Consider the following 17,975-nt stretch of genomic DNA (forward strand, 5'->3'; position numbering starts at 1 on the left):
AATCTTAAATCGCCTAGACGCGCGGACGGACGCGGTACAGATATCTAGATTTAAATCGGTTAGGCGCGCGGACGGACGTGACACAGAAATTCGGCTCGGCAGAGTGTATACACACGGGAATCTATTTACAAGTTCACCTGTCGCGTGCGATGCGATTCGGGGCATTCAGTCGCGTGTTTTTCCGCGAATCTCGGCGGCCTTGTTATTATGGCCGTGATGCTTGGCGGTGACGCGGCGCGGGGAACGGTGAGCGCGGCTCGTAAACGGATCCGTGTCTTTTCGTCGGTTCGTAGCGCGGACCGTCGCGAGGCGGTTAAGACCGCAAATGTTCACCGGAGGACACCCCCTCACGCCAAGTGCGCTTGGTGGAGGCACGGAGCACCGTACCCCCGTACGTGAGGTGGCGTCGGACTCGGGAGGCGGGGCGGATGGAGAATCGCCTTCGTGTCAAGTGGCTTGACGGGGCCCAAGTTGTTCTTGAGCCCAGGTTGATGAGCCAGGAAGCGGATCTTAGGATCGGGCTCGGGAGCGATTGCCAGCTAAGTAACTAAGCGGAGACCGAGGCGCTCGATCTCAGTAACAACCTGGGGAGACTTCTGTTCGGCGGACCGGCCAGAAGCGGATCAGGTCCCTGCCTCCGGCGAACGTCGCCTTATATACCCGAGAATAGAGGCGAGGGGGATGCGCGGCGCGTTACGGCGGAGCGGTCCGGCGGCAGCATCCCCGCCACTCGATCTCGGGTCTCTTGCTCCGGACCACGCGCGCATAGCGTGGTTGCGGACGGCGCGGGAACGAGAGCGCGTGCGCGCGAAGATGAGAGCGCGGGAGCGATCGCTTGTTTGCTCCAGTGTTCTTATATTTACTAGGCGCTATGCGCCGTTTAACGGCCGTCCGGCGGATGTTCGGCCGGACGGTTCGGACGGTTAGGCGGTCCGGGGGGGAGTCGGAAGGCGGTTCGTTACACTCTTTAGCTTGCACCGTATTTTAAAATCCTTAAAATTTTTTTGCTGCAAAGATATGATTTTTTTTTAAGGAAAAATGGATTTTTGAACAATTTTTTATTTCTGTTTGTTTTTTCTTTATAATTTCGCAATAAATCATTTTTCGACAATGTCAATTGTGTAAGCACATTTTTGAGATTCTAAACTTTTATTTAAAGCAGTGCTTGGAGTTGGTTGCTCATTTCGAGCCGATTCTTGAAGCGACGCCCACTGTCCTCTCACTACCGCTCGCCGCTTGACTGTCGAGCCAACGATCACGCGGCAGGCGCTCTGCATCAGGAGCGTCCCTGAGTGAAAAATACGCTGGTAGTGTACCATTCAAGAAATTTGTCGTAAAAATTTATCTTAATTTTAATAATCATACATTATTGTCATTTATATTTTTGCAAAAAATATTTATGTAAATAACAGAAAATTTTATTTATAAAAATTATGTAAAAAGGAAAACTTTTTACGACAAATTACTCGAATGGTCCTAATGCAGAGCGCCAGCGGCGTGATCGTCGACTCGATCGTCAAGCGGCGAGCGGTAGTGGAGGAACAGTAGACGACTCTTCAGGAATCGGCTCGAAATGAGCAACTTAGAGCAACTAACTTCGAGGACTGATTTAAAGGAAAAGATTGTTGAAAAATATTGATTGGGACCAAAGTTATAGTTTCTTAAAGTTAAGTGAGGTCAACCAGACGAGAAACATGTAATTTTCTGGATAAAATGTGTTTGAGGATTAAGATTGATTTATAATAGCCGTTACCATAAGAAATTGGCCAATCATAATCAATTTATAGAAAAATAATTGATTGTGTTTAGTTAATTTCTTACGACCTCCATAAATTAGGCTTAATTCTGACTTAATTTTTTTTTAGCTTAATTTGATCTCATAATCAATTCTTATATTTAAGACCGTGTTAAATACCATCTTAAGCTGTCATCAACCCATCAGAAGGCCATATTACAGTTTTATGGCATTATTGAAGATCTTGGAATAAGAATTGACTATGAATATCGACCTATGTCTTTTTCTTTTTTTTCTTGTGATAACGTAGCAATTTGTTTGTTGCATCTTTTGCAGACGAAAAAAATATTATTTGAAACAAAGAAGCAATCAACTGGAAACAGCATTTCAGAGGAGAATCAGTTTTTGACAATTGCAGCTGCACTACCAATTTTGCCAGGTGCGCCGATACCTCCAAAATTGTCAAAGCGTTGCTACAATTCATTTAGGTAATTGCTTTAGAGAATAGAAAACTTACAAATAGAAAAGTTCTATTAGTCAGCTTATTTGATTAATATTTGAATTGTTATATATTTTTATGTTGGAAATAATTGTTTAATATTGGCAGTTGTACTGGAACCCAATTTGAAATTGAACATGCAGAAACTGAAGGATGTGAGGTGGTTACGTTACAATGGACAGGAGAAACAAAAACAATCGTGGCATCGAGAACTTCTGCAGAACGAGAAAAGAATCCTAATAGAATATGTCTTGATAGGCGAGGTCTGACAACATTTCCTAATGTCATTGGAGAATCCAAGTTGCGATTAATGTCTCTTCAACATAATCTGCTAACCAAGCTCGAGAGCTCCAACTTCTCTCAGTTAACAAAGCTTGTATTTCTTGATTTATATGATAATCAAATAGAGAAAGTATGCGATTTTCATCTTTTAGAGAATCTAAGAGTACTTTTACTAGGAAAAAATAGAATTAAAAAAATTGAAGGTTTAAAACAACTTTTGAGATTGGAAGTTTTGGATTTGCATGGCAATCAAATTCAACAAATTACGGGCTTGGAGAATTTATCGTCGTTGAAAGTATTAAACTTGGCAGGGAATAACATCAAAACTATAGGATGCAATGATTTTCAAGGTTTAATCTCATTAAAAGAACTTAATTTACGTCGGAATAAACTAAAGAGGTTGCTAGGATTTGATGAGACACCTCAATTACAAAAATTATATTTGAATAATAATGATATTCATAAGTAAGTATCTTGATTTATGAGTGTGATAAGTTTTATTTAGTTGTAGTTAAATTTTTATTTAGTTTAATTGGATGTGCTTACACTTTTAAAAAATGTAATTTTATTTTTTATCTGCATATTAATATTGCACATCAGTATTGAGTTTACACATTCATACTATAAATTATTATTTAAAAATACATTTCTTACACTTTTAAGTCTGTATGAGAGAAATATTTGAATATATTCCATTCCTTTGATAATTTTATTATGGCAATTAAATTAATTCAGGTTTCTCAAAATTTAAACAATTAAAAATTGGAAATGAAGCTAATGAGAATTAGCGCGGATATAAGTGTGCAATTAAAAATACTAATATTATACAAAATATTTATACATTCTAAATTACAATTTTATTATGCAAGTGAATTAATCTAAATATTAATTTTAAATGTAAATTAAGTTTTGGTATACAAAATTACATTAAATAAAATAATTATTGTATTTTATTTGAAAGAAAAATTTTATGAAGTTCTAAACATGATTCTTCATGTTAAAAGAAACAATGTTTTTCTTTAGCAAAATTGTGTCCGAAAAGTAATTTTTGTAGGAAAAGAAATTAAAGTTAATGAATACGCGCTAATCTTGTGACGCTCAAGTTGGCGCGTGAGCTTTATCGCTTATATCTAGTTCTTTATTTTTATTTGTATTGTATTACTCAAAATATAAAAAATATGAAATAAAAAGGGAGGAGACTCAACTTAATAGCGCACAAATCGAAAAAGCATTCCTGATTTATGATATCTAATTGAGAAGTAGTCCGCTGAATGGAATATCTTTTCTGACTTGTGGACGCCATTTGCAATCAACCTTACTTGACCAATTCAGCTCACAAGGGAAACCCTTGAGAAATAAATCACCAATGTAACAACTCATGCAGGTAGCATTCCCGGCGAACACCAGCCGCAGGCCGCTGTTTGGCTTTAAATAACAGAAGGCGCGCTCGCGCCTGTCTAAACGCTGCTACAAAAACAACGCCGCTAACAGCCGAAGACGGCCGTGAACACGAGGCAAACTCGTACGCGATATAAGACCGCGCGCATGCGCATCGCTGACCAGCCCCAAGAAAAAATCCCTGTGAAAAGCGTGCTTGTACCAGCGGCCGCGGAGGAACGGGAACCCCGAGATGAAATCTCGAGGAAGAACGGAAGCGCACGGTAACGACCGAGCGCGCGAGCTAGGAGGTATAAAAGGCTTCCGCTCGCACGCTCAGCATCCATTCCGCGATCCTGATCCCGATCTGAAACTCCTCCGGCAGAACAAGCGGTAAAGGTACTTTGCCGCTATCGAGGTACTCAATAGAGCCAACGCTCGAGAGAGCGTAGTTTCCTTTCGTACAACCACTCTGGAGACCGAAGGCGGTAAAGGTTTTTTGCCGCCACCAAGGTATTTGATGGCTCCGGGCGGTCCAGATCAGAAAGAAACCCGCGACTTTGCACCGGCTATTAACTCTTAAACACATATTGAAAATTCCCCTAGATTTTCGATCACTTACTGTGTGAAAACGGATTGAGAAAAAAGAATCGAGCTGGGTGGAAAAAAAGTTTGAAGTCTCCTCTATCGACTGCTACAATTAATCAACTTTATTGCTTAACTAAAATAAAATGGCACGAAAGCAAAGTTTTTTCGGGAAAGTCTCCCAGACTCACTTATGTGTTTAAGAGTTAAGCCGAGAACGCACTACGAGCGCGATCGCCGAACGTTTAAAGCACGTCGGGCTAGCCCACGCGTTCGCGCCGTTGGCGCGCCTCGCGTCCTGCCCCATACCAACGCAACCGCGTCTCGGCACTCGACCGGCCGAAATACTTGAGAAAGCTGACCCCACTTCTAAGAATCGCGAGATTCCCGCTCGGCTTCACGGCCAAGGCCGTCTGTAAATATCTTGTAAATAGTCTACCGTCCGAAACCATTGTATTCTTTTCCGCACTGCGTTCCTGGTATTATCGCGACTTATATCCGTATCGAAATGTAATATTCTTTTTCTGCGCTACCTTCGTTATACTATCGTGAAATATATTTGTATCGAAACGTAATCTGTCTATCCGCGTTTATTTCATTTTTCTTAATTGCATTATTGCAACATAGAATTGTATCAAACGCACTATTCAGCAATAAACTCAAACACGTACTGTCAGAACGGATTTATTTTCTCTCTCTCTCGAACCTATTGCGTTAACCGAACCGCGAGCTGAGTCCGCGCACACAGTAACGGAATATCGGTTGTTTCACCGATTTTAATAAAATTTTATGGATGTGTAATATTGACTCACATTTTTACTATAGTAAATCCGTTTATTGCGAAACTTAAGTATTCTTGAGAAAATGAAGATTAAATATTTCCAGCATCTATAATACCGTTATAGAGAAACGATTGTCGAGTAAGCAACACGTAGCGTGGGGCGTTAGGACTTTGACTGGTACGCTTGGGATCTCAGGTTCGATCCCCGCGGAGAATTTTATTTTATTTAAATCTTATATTTTTTAATTGTTATATATAATTTTTAAACCGTTTTAAATATAAAATGTTATTTGAAAAATCAAGAAATTTAAAAATGCTTTTTTATTATTAAATAAATTAAAATTTCTTATGAACACAAAAAATATATAACAAGAATAAAAGGTCTAAAAAATAAGAACAAAAAATATACACTTGACAGCAAAATTAAGGGATCACCTATTCTGACTTCGAAAAAGGCGTAATTCAAGAGAATGTAACTTTGTCAAAAATGATTGTAAAAAATATTAAACAAAGCATTTTAAAGTTTGAAATCTCTAGTTTCGAGATTGATAAGTCATTAAACGATTTACAGATTGTTTACGAAGTTACGCGAATTCAAATAAGGAGTCAAATCTTAAAATTTTTTACAAACTTTGCAAAGCTTCACGACGCGAAATAAAAATTGCACGCAAATGCGGTTTACAGCATTCGAAAGCGTAGATCTTTACTTTTAATTTGCATACCTGTTGAGCGTTGTACGATTTTTTTTCACTGAATTAAACAACATTGAAGTAAAAATGGCCTTTTTTTGCTTCAATATTGAATAATTTAGTGAATAAAAATCATATAACGCTCAACAAGTACGCAAATTAAAAATAAAGATATACGCTTTTAAACGCTGTAAACCGCATTTTTGGGAAATTTTTATTTTACGCCGTGGAGCTTTGCTAAGTTCATAAAAAAAATCCAACATATGTCAAAATCTTATAAAAATTTTGCCAAGTTATACAGCGTGAAATAGGACTTCCGTTTCCGGTAGCGAGAGTGACTGACGTGTGTGTGTGGAGAGTGCGAGTGATAAACAGGTATTAGGGGATAGGGTGAGACGTGGTGGAGTGCGAGGAGGTGAAGGGAAAGGGAAGGGGCTGGTGGCAGAGGGTGAATAAGGGTAAAGGGCCGGGGGAAGAGAATAGGGAGACATTAGGGATAGTAGGGTTGGGACGGGATTTGGAGGTTAGACGGGAGAGCAGGTTAGACGGGAGAGCAGGTTTAGAGTGTAGAGAGAAAGCAGAAAAGAGGGAGGGTAGCGACATCGGGCGGTAGAAGTGAGAAGCAGAGCAGGAGAGAGTAAGTGCAGTAGCGGGAAATTTTGAATTAGAGTAACGTTTGAGTAACCGATTTAATATCTTAATATATGATTTTATATTTTTGCATTTGCTACAGCGGTATAATAATTATAAAAATAAGCTAAAATATTATAAAACTTGTTTAAATTGTTTTTTTTTTTTTTTTTTTTTTTTTTTTAGTAAAAGTGATCATCTTAAATATAAAAGAGTCATATTTTCTACAAAAGAAAGAGGGGAAGGGAAAGAAAGAAAAAAAAATACATATGTACATTACTTAAAAGAAATTTTTGTTTTTCTTTTACAACCCGACTGCAAGTAAATAAACTCGTGAATAGGAAGTAGGCAGGTTAGAGGAAAGACGAGATGGAGGAAGGAAAGGAGGGAAGGAAGGAGAGAGAAAGGGAAGTAGAGGAGGGGACAGAGGAAGAGGAGGGTGGGGAGACCGAGCAAAGCAGAGGGGATGAGGGATAGAGCATATAGTTTATCACTGATAGAGGCGTTTAAGAGAGGAGAGAAAAGGAAGGAGATAGATGCATTACAGGCAGATATCTTTAAGAAAAGTATAAAGGTAGTGAGATCGCCGGAAAAACAGCTGGAAAGGCAAGAAGAAGGGGGGTTGAGTGAGATATTAAGGGAAGTAAGGGAGGGTTTTAAGGAAATTAAAGCGGAATTAAGAGAGGTAAAGGAGGGGAAAGCAGAGATGAGGGAATGGATGGAAGAAATGAGGAAAAGATTAGACAGTTTAGAGAAAAGAGTGGAAGAGATAGAGAAAGGTAGGGGGAGGGAGGAGAAAGAGGAAGGGGATGAGGAAAGGAAGGAAGAGGAAGGGGTAAAGCAGATGGAGAGAGGGAGAAAGGGAGAAATGAAGGAATTAGAAGAAAAGATGAAGAGAATAGAGTTAGAGGGGGAAAAGAGGAGAAGGGAAGAAAGGAAGAGGAATATAATAGTAAAAGGAGTGAAAGCAAAGGAGAAAGGAATAGAGGGGTTAAGAAAAGAGATAGAAGAGATAGTGGGGGCAACGGGGGCGACAGCGAGAGTGGAAGGGATAAGGAGTATAGGGAAAAAAGATAAGGAAGGAAGGGAAATGGTATGGGTAAGATTAGCAAGTGTAGGCATAGAAAATTGAAGTGATGAAAGGAAAAGCAAAGCTGAGGGAAAGAAGGGAGTGGATAGTGGATGATCTGACAGAAAAGGAGAGAAGGATAGAGTGGTGGATAAGGAAGGAAGCGGAAAGAATAAGGAGGGAAGGTAGGAAAGTAAGAGTAGGTTATATGAAAATATGGATTGAGGAGAAATTATGGGTATGGGATGAGATTAAGGATGAGTTGAGGGAATGGCACGGAAAAGAAGTAAGAGAATGGAAGGGGGGATGGAGAAGGGTAGAGGAGTGGAAAAAGAGAAAGAGGATTTTTAGTAGGGAGGTGGACGGAGGGAGAGGGAGAGGGAGAAATAGTTGGAAATATAGAAAATGAGAAGCATAGGAAAAAGAGGAGGAATAAGAAAAAAGAGGATGGCAAAAAGTATAAAATAGGCTTTTGGAATGTGGCAGGCATGGAAAATAAAGAGAAGGATTTCAGGGAGAGACTAAAAGAATGGGATGTAATGTTCCTGAGTGAGACTTGGTTACAGAAGAAGGGATGGGAAAGAGTTCGAAAATGGCTGCCAAAAGGATACGTGTGGGAAGTGCAAGAGGCGGCAAGGAAGAGTAAGAAAGGGAGGGCAATGGGAGGAATGATTGTGGGGATAAGGGAAGGGATAGGGAGAGAAAAGGATGATAAGGAAAGAAAAGAGGAGGGATTACAAGCAGTAAAAGTAAATTTAGGGTGAGAGTGGTGGAGACTAATAGGAGTATATGTAAATAGAGATTTGGAGGGAAAAATGGGAAGGCTGGGAGAGTGGATGGAGGACAGAGAGGAAGGGGTGAGGGTGTTAATAGGAGGGGATTTCAATGCTAGGACGGGGAGAGAGGGGGGAAGAATAGGTGAGGATGAAGAGGGAGGAGCAGAACAGGGAAAGAGGAGCTCGAAGGATGAAAAGATGAATAGAGAGGGAAAAAAGCTATGTGGTTATATAGGAGAATTGGGATGGTCAATATTGAATGGAAGCGTAAAGGGGGATGAGGAGGGGGAATGGACGTATACAGGAGGGAAGGAAGGGACCGTAATAGATTATGTGATCGGGAATGAGGAGACAAGAAGGAAGGTGGAAAAGATGAAGGTGGAGGATTGGGTAGACTCCGATCATGAGCCGATAACGGTATGGGTGGAGGGAGGAGGCCGGAGGGAAGAGAGGACCGGGAAAAGGAAAGGGAGAGGAAGAAGGGGGGTTTGGACGGAGAAGGGAAAAAAGAAATTTGAGGAATACCTTGGGAAGAGGGACAGTGATGGTGAGGAGGTAGGGGAGGTTTGGAGGAAAATGAAGAGAAAAGTAGAAGTGGCATTAGAGAGAGTAGAGAAGGAAGAGAAGAAGGAACGGAGAGGATGGTGGGATGAGGAATGTAGGGATAGAAAAAGAGAGGTTATGGAGGAGTTAAAATGGTGGAGGAAGAGAGGGGGAGAAGGGAAAAAATATAAAGAAATGAGAAAGAGGTACAGGGAACATTGTGAGGAGAAGAAGAAAAAGGAGAGGGAAAGATGGGAGAGGGATATAGAAGGAATAAGATCCGAAAAGGACGTGTGGAAGGTAGTGAATAAAGGAAGGAGGAAGAGAAAGAGAGTCAGGGAAGGGATTGAAATGGGGGAGTGGGAAAAACACTTTAGAGGGGTGTTGGGGGGAGTAGAGTGGAGGATAAGAGGGGAGGTAATGGGGAGAGGGGTCGAGGAGGAAGAAGAGATTAGTAGAGAGGAAATTGGTAGGGCGATAAGGAGATTGAGGGACGGAAAAGCGGCAGGAGGGGATGGGATTACGAATGAAGTATGGAAATATGGGGGAAAAGAAATAAGGGAATGGCTGTGGGAGATATGTAATAGAGTGTGGAAGGGAGTGGGATGGCCGGAAGATTGGAGAGAAGGGATAGTGGTACCGATAGTGAAAAAGGAGGAGGGGGAAAAGGTAGAAGACTATAGGGGGGTTACGCTTACGCAAACGGCGTATAAAGTGTACGCGGCGGTTTTGGCGGAGAGATTGAGGGAAGAAGTAGAAAATAAAGGGATATTACCACCGAGTCAAACGGGGTTTAGGAGAGGAGTAGGAACGATAGATCACATATACGTATTAAATTATTTAATAAATAAGAAAATAGCGGAAGTAAAAGGCAAAATAGTAGTTATGTTCGTGGATATGAAAGCAGCGTTTGACTCGGTGGATAGGGAGATACTGGTACAGACAATGAGGAGAAAAGGAGTGAGAGAGAGTCTGGTGGTAAGGTGTGAGGAAGTTTTGGAGGAAACAATAAGTAGAGTAAGGGTGGGGGAAAGAGAGGGGGGAAACTTTTGGACAAATAGAGGAGTGAGACAGGGATGTCCGTTGAGCCCATGCATGTTCACACTACTACTAGCGGATTTGGATGAGGAATTGGAGAAGGGGGGATGGGGGGGAGTAAAGGTGAAAGGAAGAAAAATTTATTCCCTGGCATATGCGGATGATGTGGCGGTGGTGGCAGAGGATGAAGCAGGGATGAAAGGGTTAATAAAAACATTAGAAGAATATGTAGAACAGAAAAGATTAGAAGTAAATGTGGAGAAGACAAAAGTGTTGAGGTGTAGAAGAGGGGGTGGGAGACAGAAAAAGATAATATGGAAATGGAAAGGAAATGAAATAGAGGAAGTGAAAAGGTATAAATATTTGGGCTACATGATGATGGCAAATGGGGGACAGAAAGAACATATAGAGGAGAGAGTCAAAAAAGGAGCGGTGGTGATGAGAGAAGTATGGGGAATAGGGAAAAGGAAATTTGGAAAGAACTGGGCTAGAAGGATGTGGTTATTTGATAGGTTGGTATGGACGGTGGTTAGCTATGGGGCAGAAATTTGGGGGTGGAAAGAAAGGGAAAAGGTAGAGAGGATACAGGACAGGTACTTGAAATGGGTAATAGGGGTGGGAAGGTACACACCGGGGTACACGGTAAGGGAGGAGATGCAGAGGGAAAAATTAAGGGGAAAGGCAGGAATGAGGGCATGGAGTTATGAAAAGAAACTGGGAGAAGGAGGAGGGGGGGAGTTGGCAAGGTTGTGTTGGGAGGAGATAAGAGGTAGAGCGAAGGAGGGGAAGGTGATGGGAAAATGGGAGGAAGAAAGAAGAAGTTTCTATGAAGAAAAGAGCTGGAACATCAAGAAGATAGAAAAGTTGAGAGAAGAGGGAGGGTTAAGGGGGGAAGAGGTGTTGGCAAGAGAGAGGAGGCGGCAGGAAGAGGAAAGGTGGGAAAAAATTAGGAGCTCGAAGTTCAACAGATGGTACAGCAGAGTGAAGGGAAAGGGAGTGCCGGAGTACTTGAAGAGGGATTGGAAAGAGGAAAGATGGAAAAGGATTGCGAGGTTTAGGTTAGGAGATGGTATGAGAGGAGGTAGATACTGGGAAGAGAAAGAGAAAAGAAAGTGTAGGATATGTGGATGGGGAGAGGAAACGTGGGAGCATATATGGGAGGAATGCACGGATTGGGGGACGGAGAAGGGATGGCAGGAGATGGTAGGAGAGGTTTTAGGTGAGAGGGGGAGGGAGAAGTTTGGATGAGAAAATTGGAGGAGATGCGGGAGGGAGGAGGGTGGCTGGGTATGAATAAGAGTGTAGAAGGAAGAGAGGAAAGGGTGGAAGAAAGCGGCGGAAACGGATGTCCAAAGAATGAGTGTGGAGGTGTGGATGGATGAGTGATTTTTCTCTCTCTCTCTCTCTCGTGTGTTGTAAAAGAAGCAATGAATAAAAAGGTTGAAACTATGTAAGCGGAGCGGAAGGTTGCAATGTACTCCGCAAGGAATAAAGTACCTACTACTACAGCGTGAAATAAAAATCGCACACAAATGCAGTTTACAGTATTTGAAAACGTGAATCTTTACTTTAATTTGTGTATTTGTTGAACATTGTACAATTTTTTATTACTGAGTTATTCAACACTAAAGCAAAAATGGTTCCTTTTTTCAATGTTGAATAAATTGATGAATAAAAATCATATAACGCTCAAGAAGTACGCAAATTAAAGATAAAAATTTACGTTTTCGAACGCTGTAAACTGCATTTGTGTGCGATTTTTAATTCACGTCAGATAAACTCGCAAAATTTGTAATAAATTTTGCTGCAACTGTATTTTTATCGGTACAGCTCCGTAAAAAATCAGTATATATTTTTAAAGTCGATATTAAAAATATGTAGAAACATTAAGCTTTAAAATGTGTTTTGAAGCATTTGATTTATCATGTTACACTCTCTTTTGGAGAGTAACTGTATATGATCTTTTAATTTTGCTGTTGATCGCTCACTTAATCTTTGCTGAAGTCAATACTTGAACTTTAAATACTGTAAAAAAAATTGTAAAACGATCTTCCAGGACACATTTTAAAGGACGAAACCTTTTGATTATTTAAGTTGATTTTTCTTGAAGATTTTTTTACACTAAAAATGAAGTAAGAAATTTAAGAAATATAGTTTACAGCGTTCGAAAGCGTGAATTTTTATCTTTATGGGGATGCTAAAGTGAAAGGCAAACTCAATCGAGGTCGATAATACAGTTTCCGTCCATTGTACGCGGGGACCGCTCGTTAATCGCCAAACCTGTAGGCGTATTCTGTAACTCTTAACGACAGCTAGGGATATCGTTACGTGTCATTGCGCAGCTTTTTTTATTATGTATAATATGTGCGCAACGACGCTGTAATGATACCAAATTGTCGTTATGAAGTTAAAGAATAGGTCTACTAAGGTGCCACAGCAGGTGGTGTGGCGGCGAGGTGAGGAGGGAGAACATAAAGTAGGATAAAAGTAGGATAAAGAGACCGAACTTCATGCTCAGAGAGTAATCAAAGTGGACCCGAATTTTGTCGTAAAAATGAGTTTGGTATTTGGTCATTTGCGTCGCATGATCGTTAATACTACCATTTCTATTGGTTCTAAGCATGATGGATATTCTCATCACGGGTTCTATGAACTATTAACCAACAGAAACTGTAGTACTAACGATCATGCGACGCGAGTGATCAAATACCGAACTCATTTTTACGACGGAATTTGGGTCTACTTTTACTACCCAAAGTTTGGTCTCCTTATCCTACTTTCTGAGGGAGAAGCAGCAACTAGCCAGCAGCGGTGTAAGATTCCCGTTCTTAGCCGTTTGTTCCCTTGTTCGTTCGCCCCGCCGCCAGCACCTAGCTAGGCGATCACTAGACGGTTCCTGCCACGCCTTGGGTAGGGAAAATACGTACTCATTCACCGATTTTACTAATTTTTATCGGTGACTATTGTGAATTTTGAAAAAATTGGTAAAAGATTCTTCTTCTCAATTTGACTTGCTCTATCAACTCACGAGAGCATAAGTGAACTTTAACACTCTGATATCCTGTATATACATATAGAAAAGAAGAAAAATCCTTTATTTTTTTTTCAAAATTCGCAATAGTTACCAAGATAAAAATTAGTAAAGTCGGCAAACGAGCACGTACTTTTCTTACCCATCGCGTGCGGGGACCGTCCAGTAGTCGCCTAGTTAGGAGCAGACCGCATGGAATGAAAGGGAGTTGTCAGGATAGGAACGAAGGAGGCAGATCTCTCTTCATCATTTTATTCTGAATTTGTTCAAGCGAGAGCAACTCGAGGTCCTTATGCCTTATGTTGATAAGACTGGAATCTTCTTATACGTAGAAGCCGGTGGAATAACACCACAAAATGGCGGGAACAAATGCGACGCAATGCCTGTTGCTACGCGCGCAAATGCGGGAAATTGCTAACAATGGCTGACGCAATCTTGCATGTAACAAGCACACGGAGACAAATGTCCTTCGCTAATCCGAGGCAAACAGAATGATGAATCGTTGTCGAGAGACGAGGATGTCTGTAGTTATGCACTACGATGCACCACTGCATGTGTGCGAACCGTCGTCGAAAAATGGGGAAATGCGCGTAAGCGCGAATACAAAACCGTCACTAAGAGAAAGACGGGGAAATGCGCAGAAACGCGAGTGGGAACCGTCGTCGAGAGAGATGGGGAAATACAAGAAAGCGCGAATGCAGGATTTCATTGCCAAACCGTTGTTGAGAGACGGAAGAGCGCGGATATGCGGGTCAACTATCGACAATGCAACTGCTGTTCTAAAGGAACAATTTCAACTGATGTAATGATACGACTCAACGCATCAACATACATCATTTTCTCACCTTTACGATGAATTAATTTAAATTTGTAATTTTGTAAACGCAATATCCACCGAGCAATGCATGGGTTTAAATTTGCTTTGTTGACAGCATAGACGATCGCATGTCAGTCTGAAATAATGGTAAATTCTAGACCGTAGAGGTAGAGGTGAAACGTCTCAACGGCTTTGATTATAGCGAGCATTTCGAGTTCGTATGAATACCTACTTTCGGCATCATTGGTAACTAAAGTACGCAACTGGGGCCCAAAGTTTTGACTCTTGCTTTTACAAAATTGCGGCAAATGCTACCAAACTAGAATCCATATGAAGTTTAGTCTCGACTGTAGGGTTATATAAGCTCAATACAGCAGGAGCTGTAGTTAAAGCTTATTTTAACGAATGGAAAGCTTTTAACAGTCATCACTGAAATGGAAAGTAGTACCCTTTTTGACAAGAGAATACAAGGGTTTAGCCTTCACAGCAAAAGCAGAAACAAATTTTCTAAAGTTGTTTGCTAATTACAAAAATCGTTGAACTTCATGAACGTTCTTCGGAACGGGAAATTTATTAACCGAGTCAATATGACGATCACTTAAAGTGATACTACTCTCTGATACTAACAATAAGTATTCTAAAAATTCTACTTTCTGAGAAATTGATATTTGTCATAGTTAACATTAAAGGAATAAGAGTTTGAGTAACATCAACACTTAAGAGAGAATTACCAAATTTTCCTCGACAGTATAAGTCGGAATCAAAATATTATCAATATAAACCAAGATTTTATTGGCACGAATCAAAGGTTGAAGGATATGTGAAAGGCGCTTCTGAAACTCGGCAGGAGCTTCTGAATAACCAAAAGGTAACTTGAGATACTTGAACCGTCCAATGTAGCGAACAAAAAATATTTTGTTAAGTCAGGGTGAATCACGATTGAATGAAAACTTTTAATTATATCTAAAAGAGTAAGAACAAAACGATTTCCAAATCTGGAAAAAAAAATCTTTTATAATTGGAAATGGATACTATTGTTTAACAATATGTGAGTTTAACGGTTGTAAATCGACACAAAGTTTTAATTTTCCATTTCTTTCGCAAACTGGAAAGATACGCAAGCAATATGGAGAAGTACTCTTTTTAATTATGTAACGCTCATACTTTTGGTGCGGGATATCGGGATTGGTTGCTTGGATGTGCTCATTGGATGCCAGGATTTTAGAAATAATAATTCCGTAATTTGGTGTAAAAATATAAAAATGTAAATATATTTTCTAAATATACTCAACTACAGAGAATAACGTAACAGACAAGCGGTGTGCCCGGACGTTAAACAAAAATGCGCTAACTTGCGGAAATTGTACGTAAAGTTAAACTAAATGAACGGACTTGCCTAAGATATAAATACTATACGAAATCATGAAACTGAAGATCAAACTAAATTGAGCGGACTGAACTCGCATAAACAATTACGCTAAGAATATAATAACCCAGAGAACACATGTCTGAAAGACGTCTTAAAAAAGACGTTTCTTAGACATGTCTAAAAAACGTCATAAAGACGTCTTTTAGACATATTTAAAGGATGTCTCTTTTTAAGACGTCTACAAGACGTCTCATTTTCTGACGTCTTTTAGACTTGTCCAAAAGACGTCTTTTAGACAATGTCTAAAAAACGTCTTTTTCAAGACGTCTAACGGACGTCTCATTTTCTGATGTCTTTTAGACCTGTCCAAAAGACGTCGTAAAGATGTCTATAAGTTAGGTAGACGTCATTTTATTAGACGTCTATTAAAACATTTTTTTAAAGACATTTTTAAATTTCTTTAGTCACCAGATGATAGGTAATAATATCGTCAAATTTTTTGAAAATTAATATATTTTATATTTCCCATATATATTTTATAAATTTTTTATTTCTTAATTCCTTTTTCTGCATTTTTTTGTTTGATTGATTCTTTTGTGCGTTATACAAGAGTCTGTGTTTCCGTCTTAACCACATATATACATTTTGTTTTAAATCTTTGCGAACGTTTCATATAGAATAGTTTGGCAATATTCTATTTGAAATGTTTTAGTATGTTGCGAATTAAATATTTTAGAGACATTCTACTTTAAATATTACATTCGCAATATTCTCTTAATATTCTGGAGACGTTTTGTTTCAAATTTTTCCGAATGTTTCATGCGCCACCGCAAGGCAGCTACGCCAGGGGCGATCTTCTCGTGAGTCGAATGCGGCCACAAGTGTTATATCTAGGCATCACCACGACCGACTCACCAGCTCACACTTCAATGAGAATCTAAATTAGGAACTGCTTGTTTTAACTTCAAAACGAATACTCGCTCTCATTTTTTTTCAAATGTGACGTGTGTGTGGAACGGTGTTCCACATAAAATCTTACATTTTTACAATATGCCGTCAATATGCTGTTAAACGCGGACAGCAAACCGATGGCAACAGTTGCCATCATGTTGCTATCATACGTCTTTCAAACGTAAGAAGGGCGTCTTTCAGACATCAGAAGGACGTCTTTCAGACGTCAAAAGGGCGTCTTTCAGCTGTCAAAAAGACGTTTTTTAGACGTCAGAAGGATGTCTTACAGACGTCAGAAAGACGTCTTACAGACGTCAAAAATGGAAAAAATAAGACGTCTGTTAGACGTCCTAGTAACGTCAGAAAACGGGACATAAGATGTCTAATAGACGTCTAAAAGACGTCTTTCTATCTTCTGTAAGACGTCTTTCAGACGTTTGAAAAATTACAAGACGTCTTTTAGACGTCAGAATGTTCTCTGGGAAAAAGGAACGGACTCGTATACGTTGTAACTAATTGCGCAAACTCGCATAAATGATTAAACTAGTGATTAAATCAAAACGAACAGACTCGTATAAAAGATACAAATAATTTTACGAAGAGCGCTTAGATGGAGTTGCCGTGAGGCGGTGAACTTAACGAAAGATTTAAACGGGCCGTGATTAGCCCGCGCGACGGCCAGTCACGACCGCGGAATCGCCTACTTGTGATGCGGAGGCCGGTTCCGCGATATGCGAGGGTGGTCGACGTGGAGATCCAATCTCACTCCGCGGGGTGTGGACACCCCATGGAATTCGGTTTACTAAGAGCTGGACACAAAGGAACGTCGTCGAGTATCCCCGACAACAGTGTTGGACCGAGAATTTCCGGGAACGGAAATAATTGGCGGACAGATCCTATTGGCCGAGAACAACCGGCTGCGGGAACAACGAGAATTCCCGTCGCAGGCGAGGGATGGGATTGGCCGAGTATTCCCAGCCGCTAAAATTTCGCAAGAAAGATATGTAAAAGAAATTTTAGAGCGAGTCTCTATGATAAACTGTAAACCAAGTTTGACACCTTTAATCCCAGGAATTAAACTCACATGCGGAGACAAAGAAATGTCAAGTGACGAGTTGGCACAAGTACCATATCGTGAATTAGTAGGTAGCCTAATTTATTTAGCCAATACTTCTAAACCAGATATAGCTTTTGCGACGGGAATATTGAGTCATTTTAATGCAAATCCGAAAAAGGAACATTGGCAAGCTGCCAAGCATGTACTACCATACCTGAAACAGACTCAAAATTTTGGTATTGTTTTCCGAAAAACTTCAGAAAGTCTCAAAGCATTCGTAGATGCCGACTGGGCTGGCGACATTGACAGTCGAAGGTTTCATTCAGGAAATACATTAATTCTTGCGGGAGGACCAATTATTGGTTCTCGAAACGTCAAAAATCGGTCGCATTATCTACAATGGAAGCCGAGTATATGGCTTTATCTGATGTTACAAACGAGATAGTATATTTTAGAAAGTTAATCGAAGAGATAGGTTTCCCATATTATGTAAAAAAAGCTACACCTGTATTTTGCGACAACCAAAGTGCAATTGTTTTAAGTAAAGAGAACATGACAAACCAAAGGAGTAAACACTTCGACATCAGGTTTCATTTTTCTAGAGAAGCGCAGGAACGTAAATTAATTAATGTTCAATATATCCCTACAGAGGAGAATGTTGCCGACGTTTTTACCAAACCTTTAACAAGAGACAAGCATACAAAATACATACAAATGTTAAATTTAGATTATTCGGAGATATGTGC

The 17,975-nt window shown here is 40.1% G+C and overlaps 1 protein-coding gene across 4 annotated transcripts in view; it reads left to right on the forward strand.

Moving 5' to 3' along the window:
* LOC105199515 (leucine-rich repeat-containing protein 49) overlaps positions 1–17,975 on the forward strand; it is a 144,340-nt gene that overhangs the window by 73,977 nt on the left and 52,388 nt on the right. For all 4 annotated transcript variants that reach the window (XM_039451244.1, XM_039451245.1, XM_039451243.1 and 1 more), the window contains 2 exons: positions 2,072–2,223; positions 2,343–2,981. In XM_039451244.1, the coding sequence (XP_039307178.1) occupies positions 2,545–2,981 (437 nt within the window). In that variant the 5' untranslated portion in view covers positions 2,072–2,223; positions 2,343–2,544. The remainder of the gene's footprint in view (positions 1–2,071; positions 2,224–2,342; positions 2,982–17,975) is intronic.

The sequence above is a fragment of the Solenopsis invicta genome, chromosome 6 (assembly GCF_016802725.1).
Source record: "Solenopsis invicta isolate M01_SB chromosome 6, UNIL_Sinv_3.0, whole genome shotgun sequence".
NCBI classification, from domain to species: Eukaryota; Metazoa; Arthropoda; class Insecta; order Hymenoptera; family Formicidae; genus Solenopsis; species Solenopsis invicta.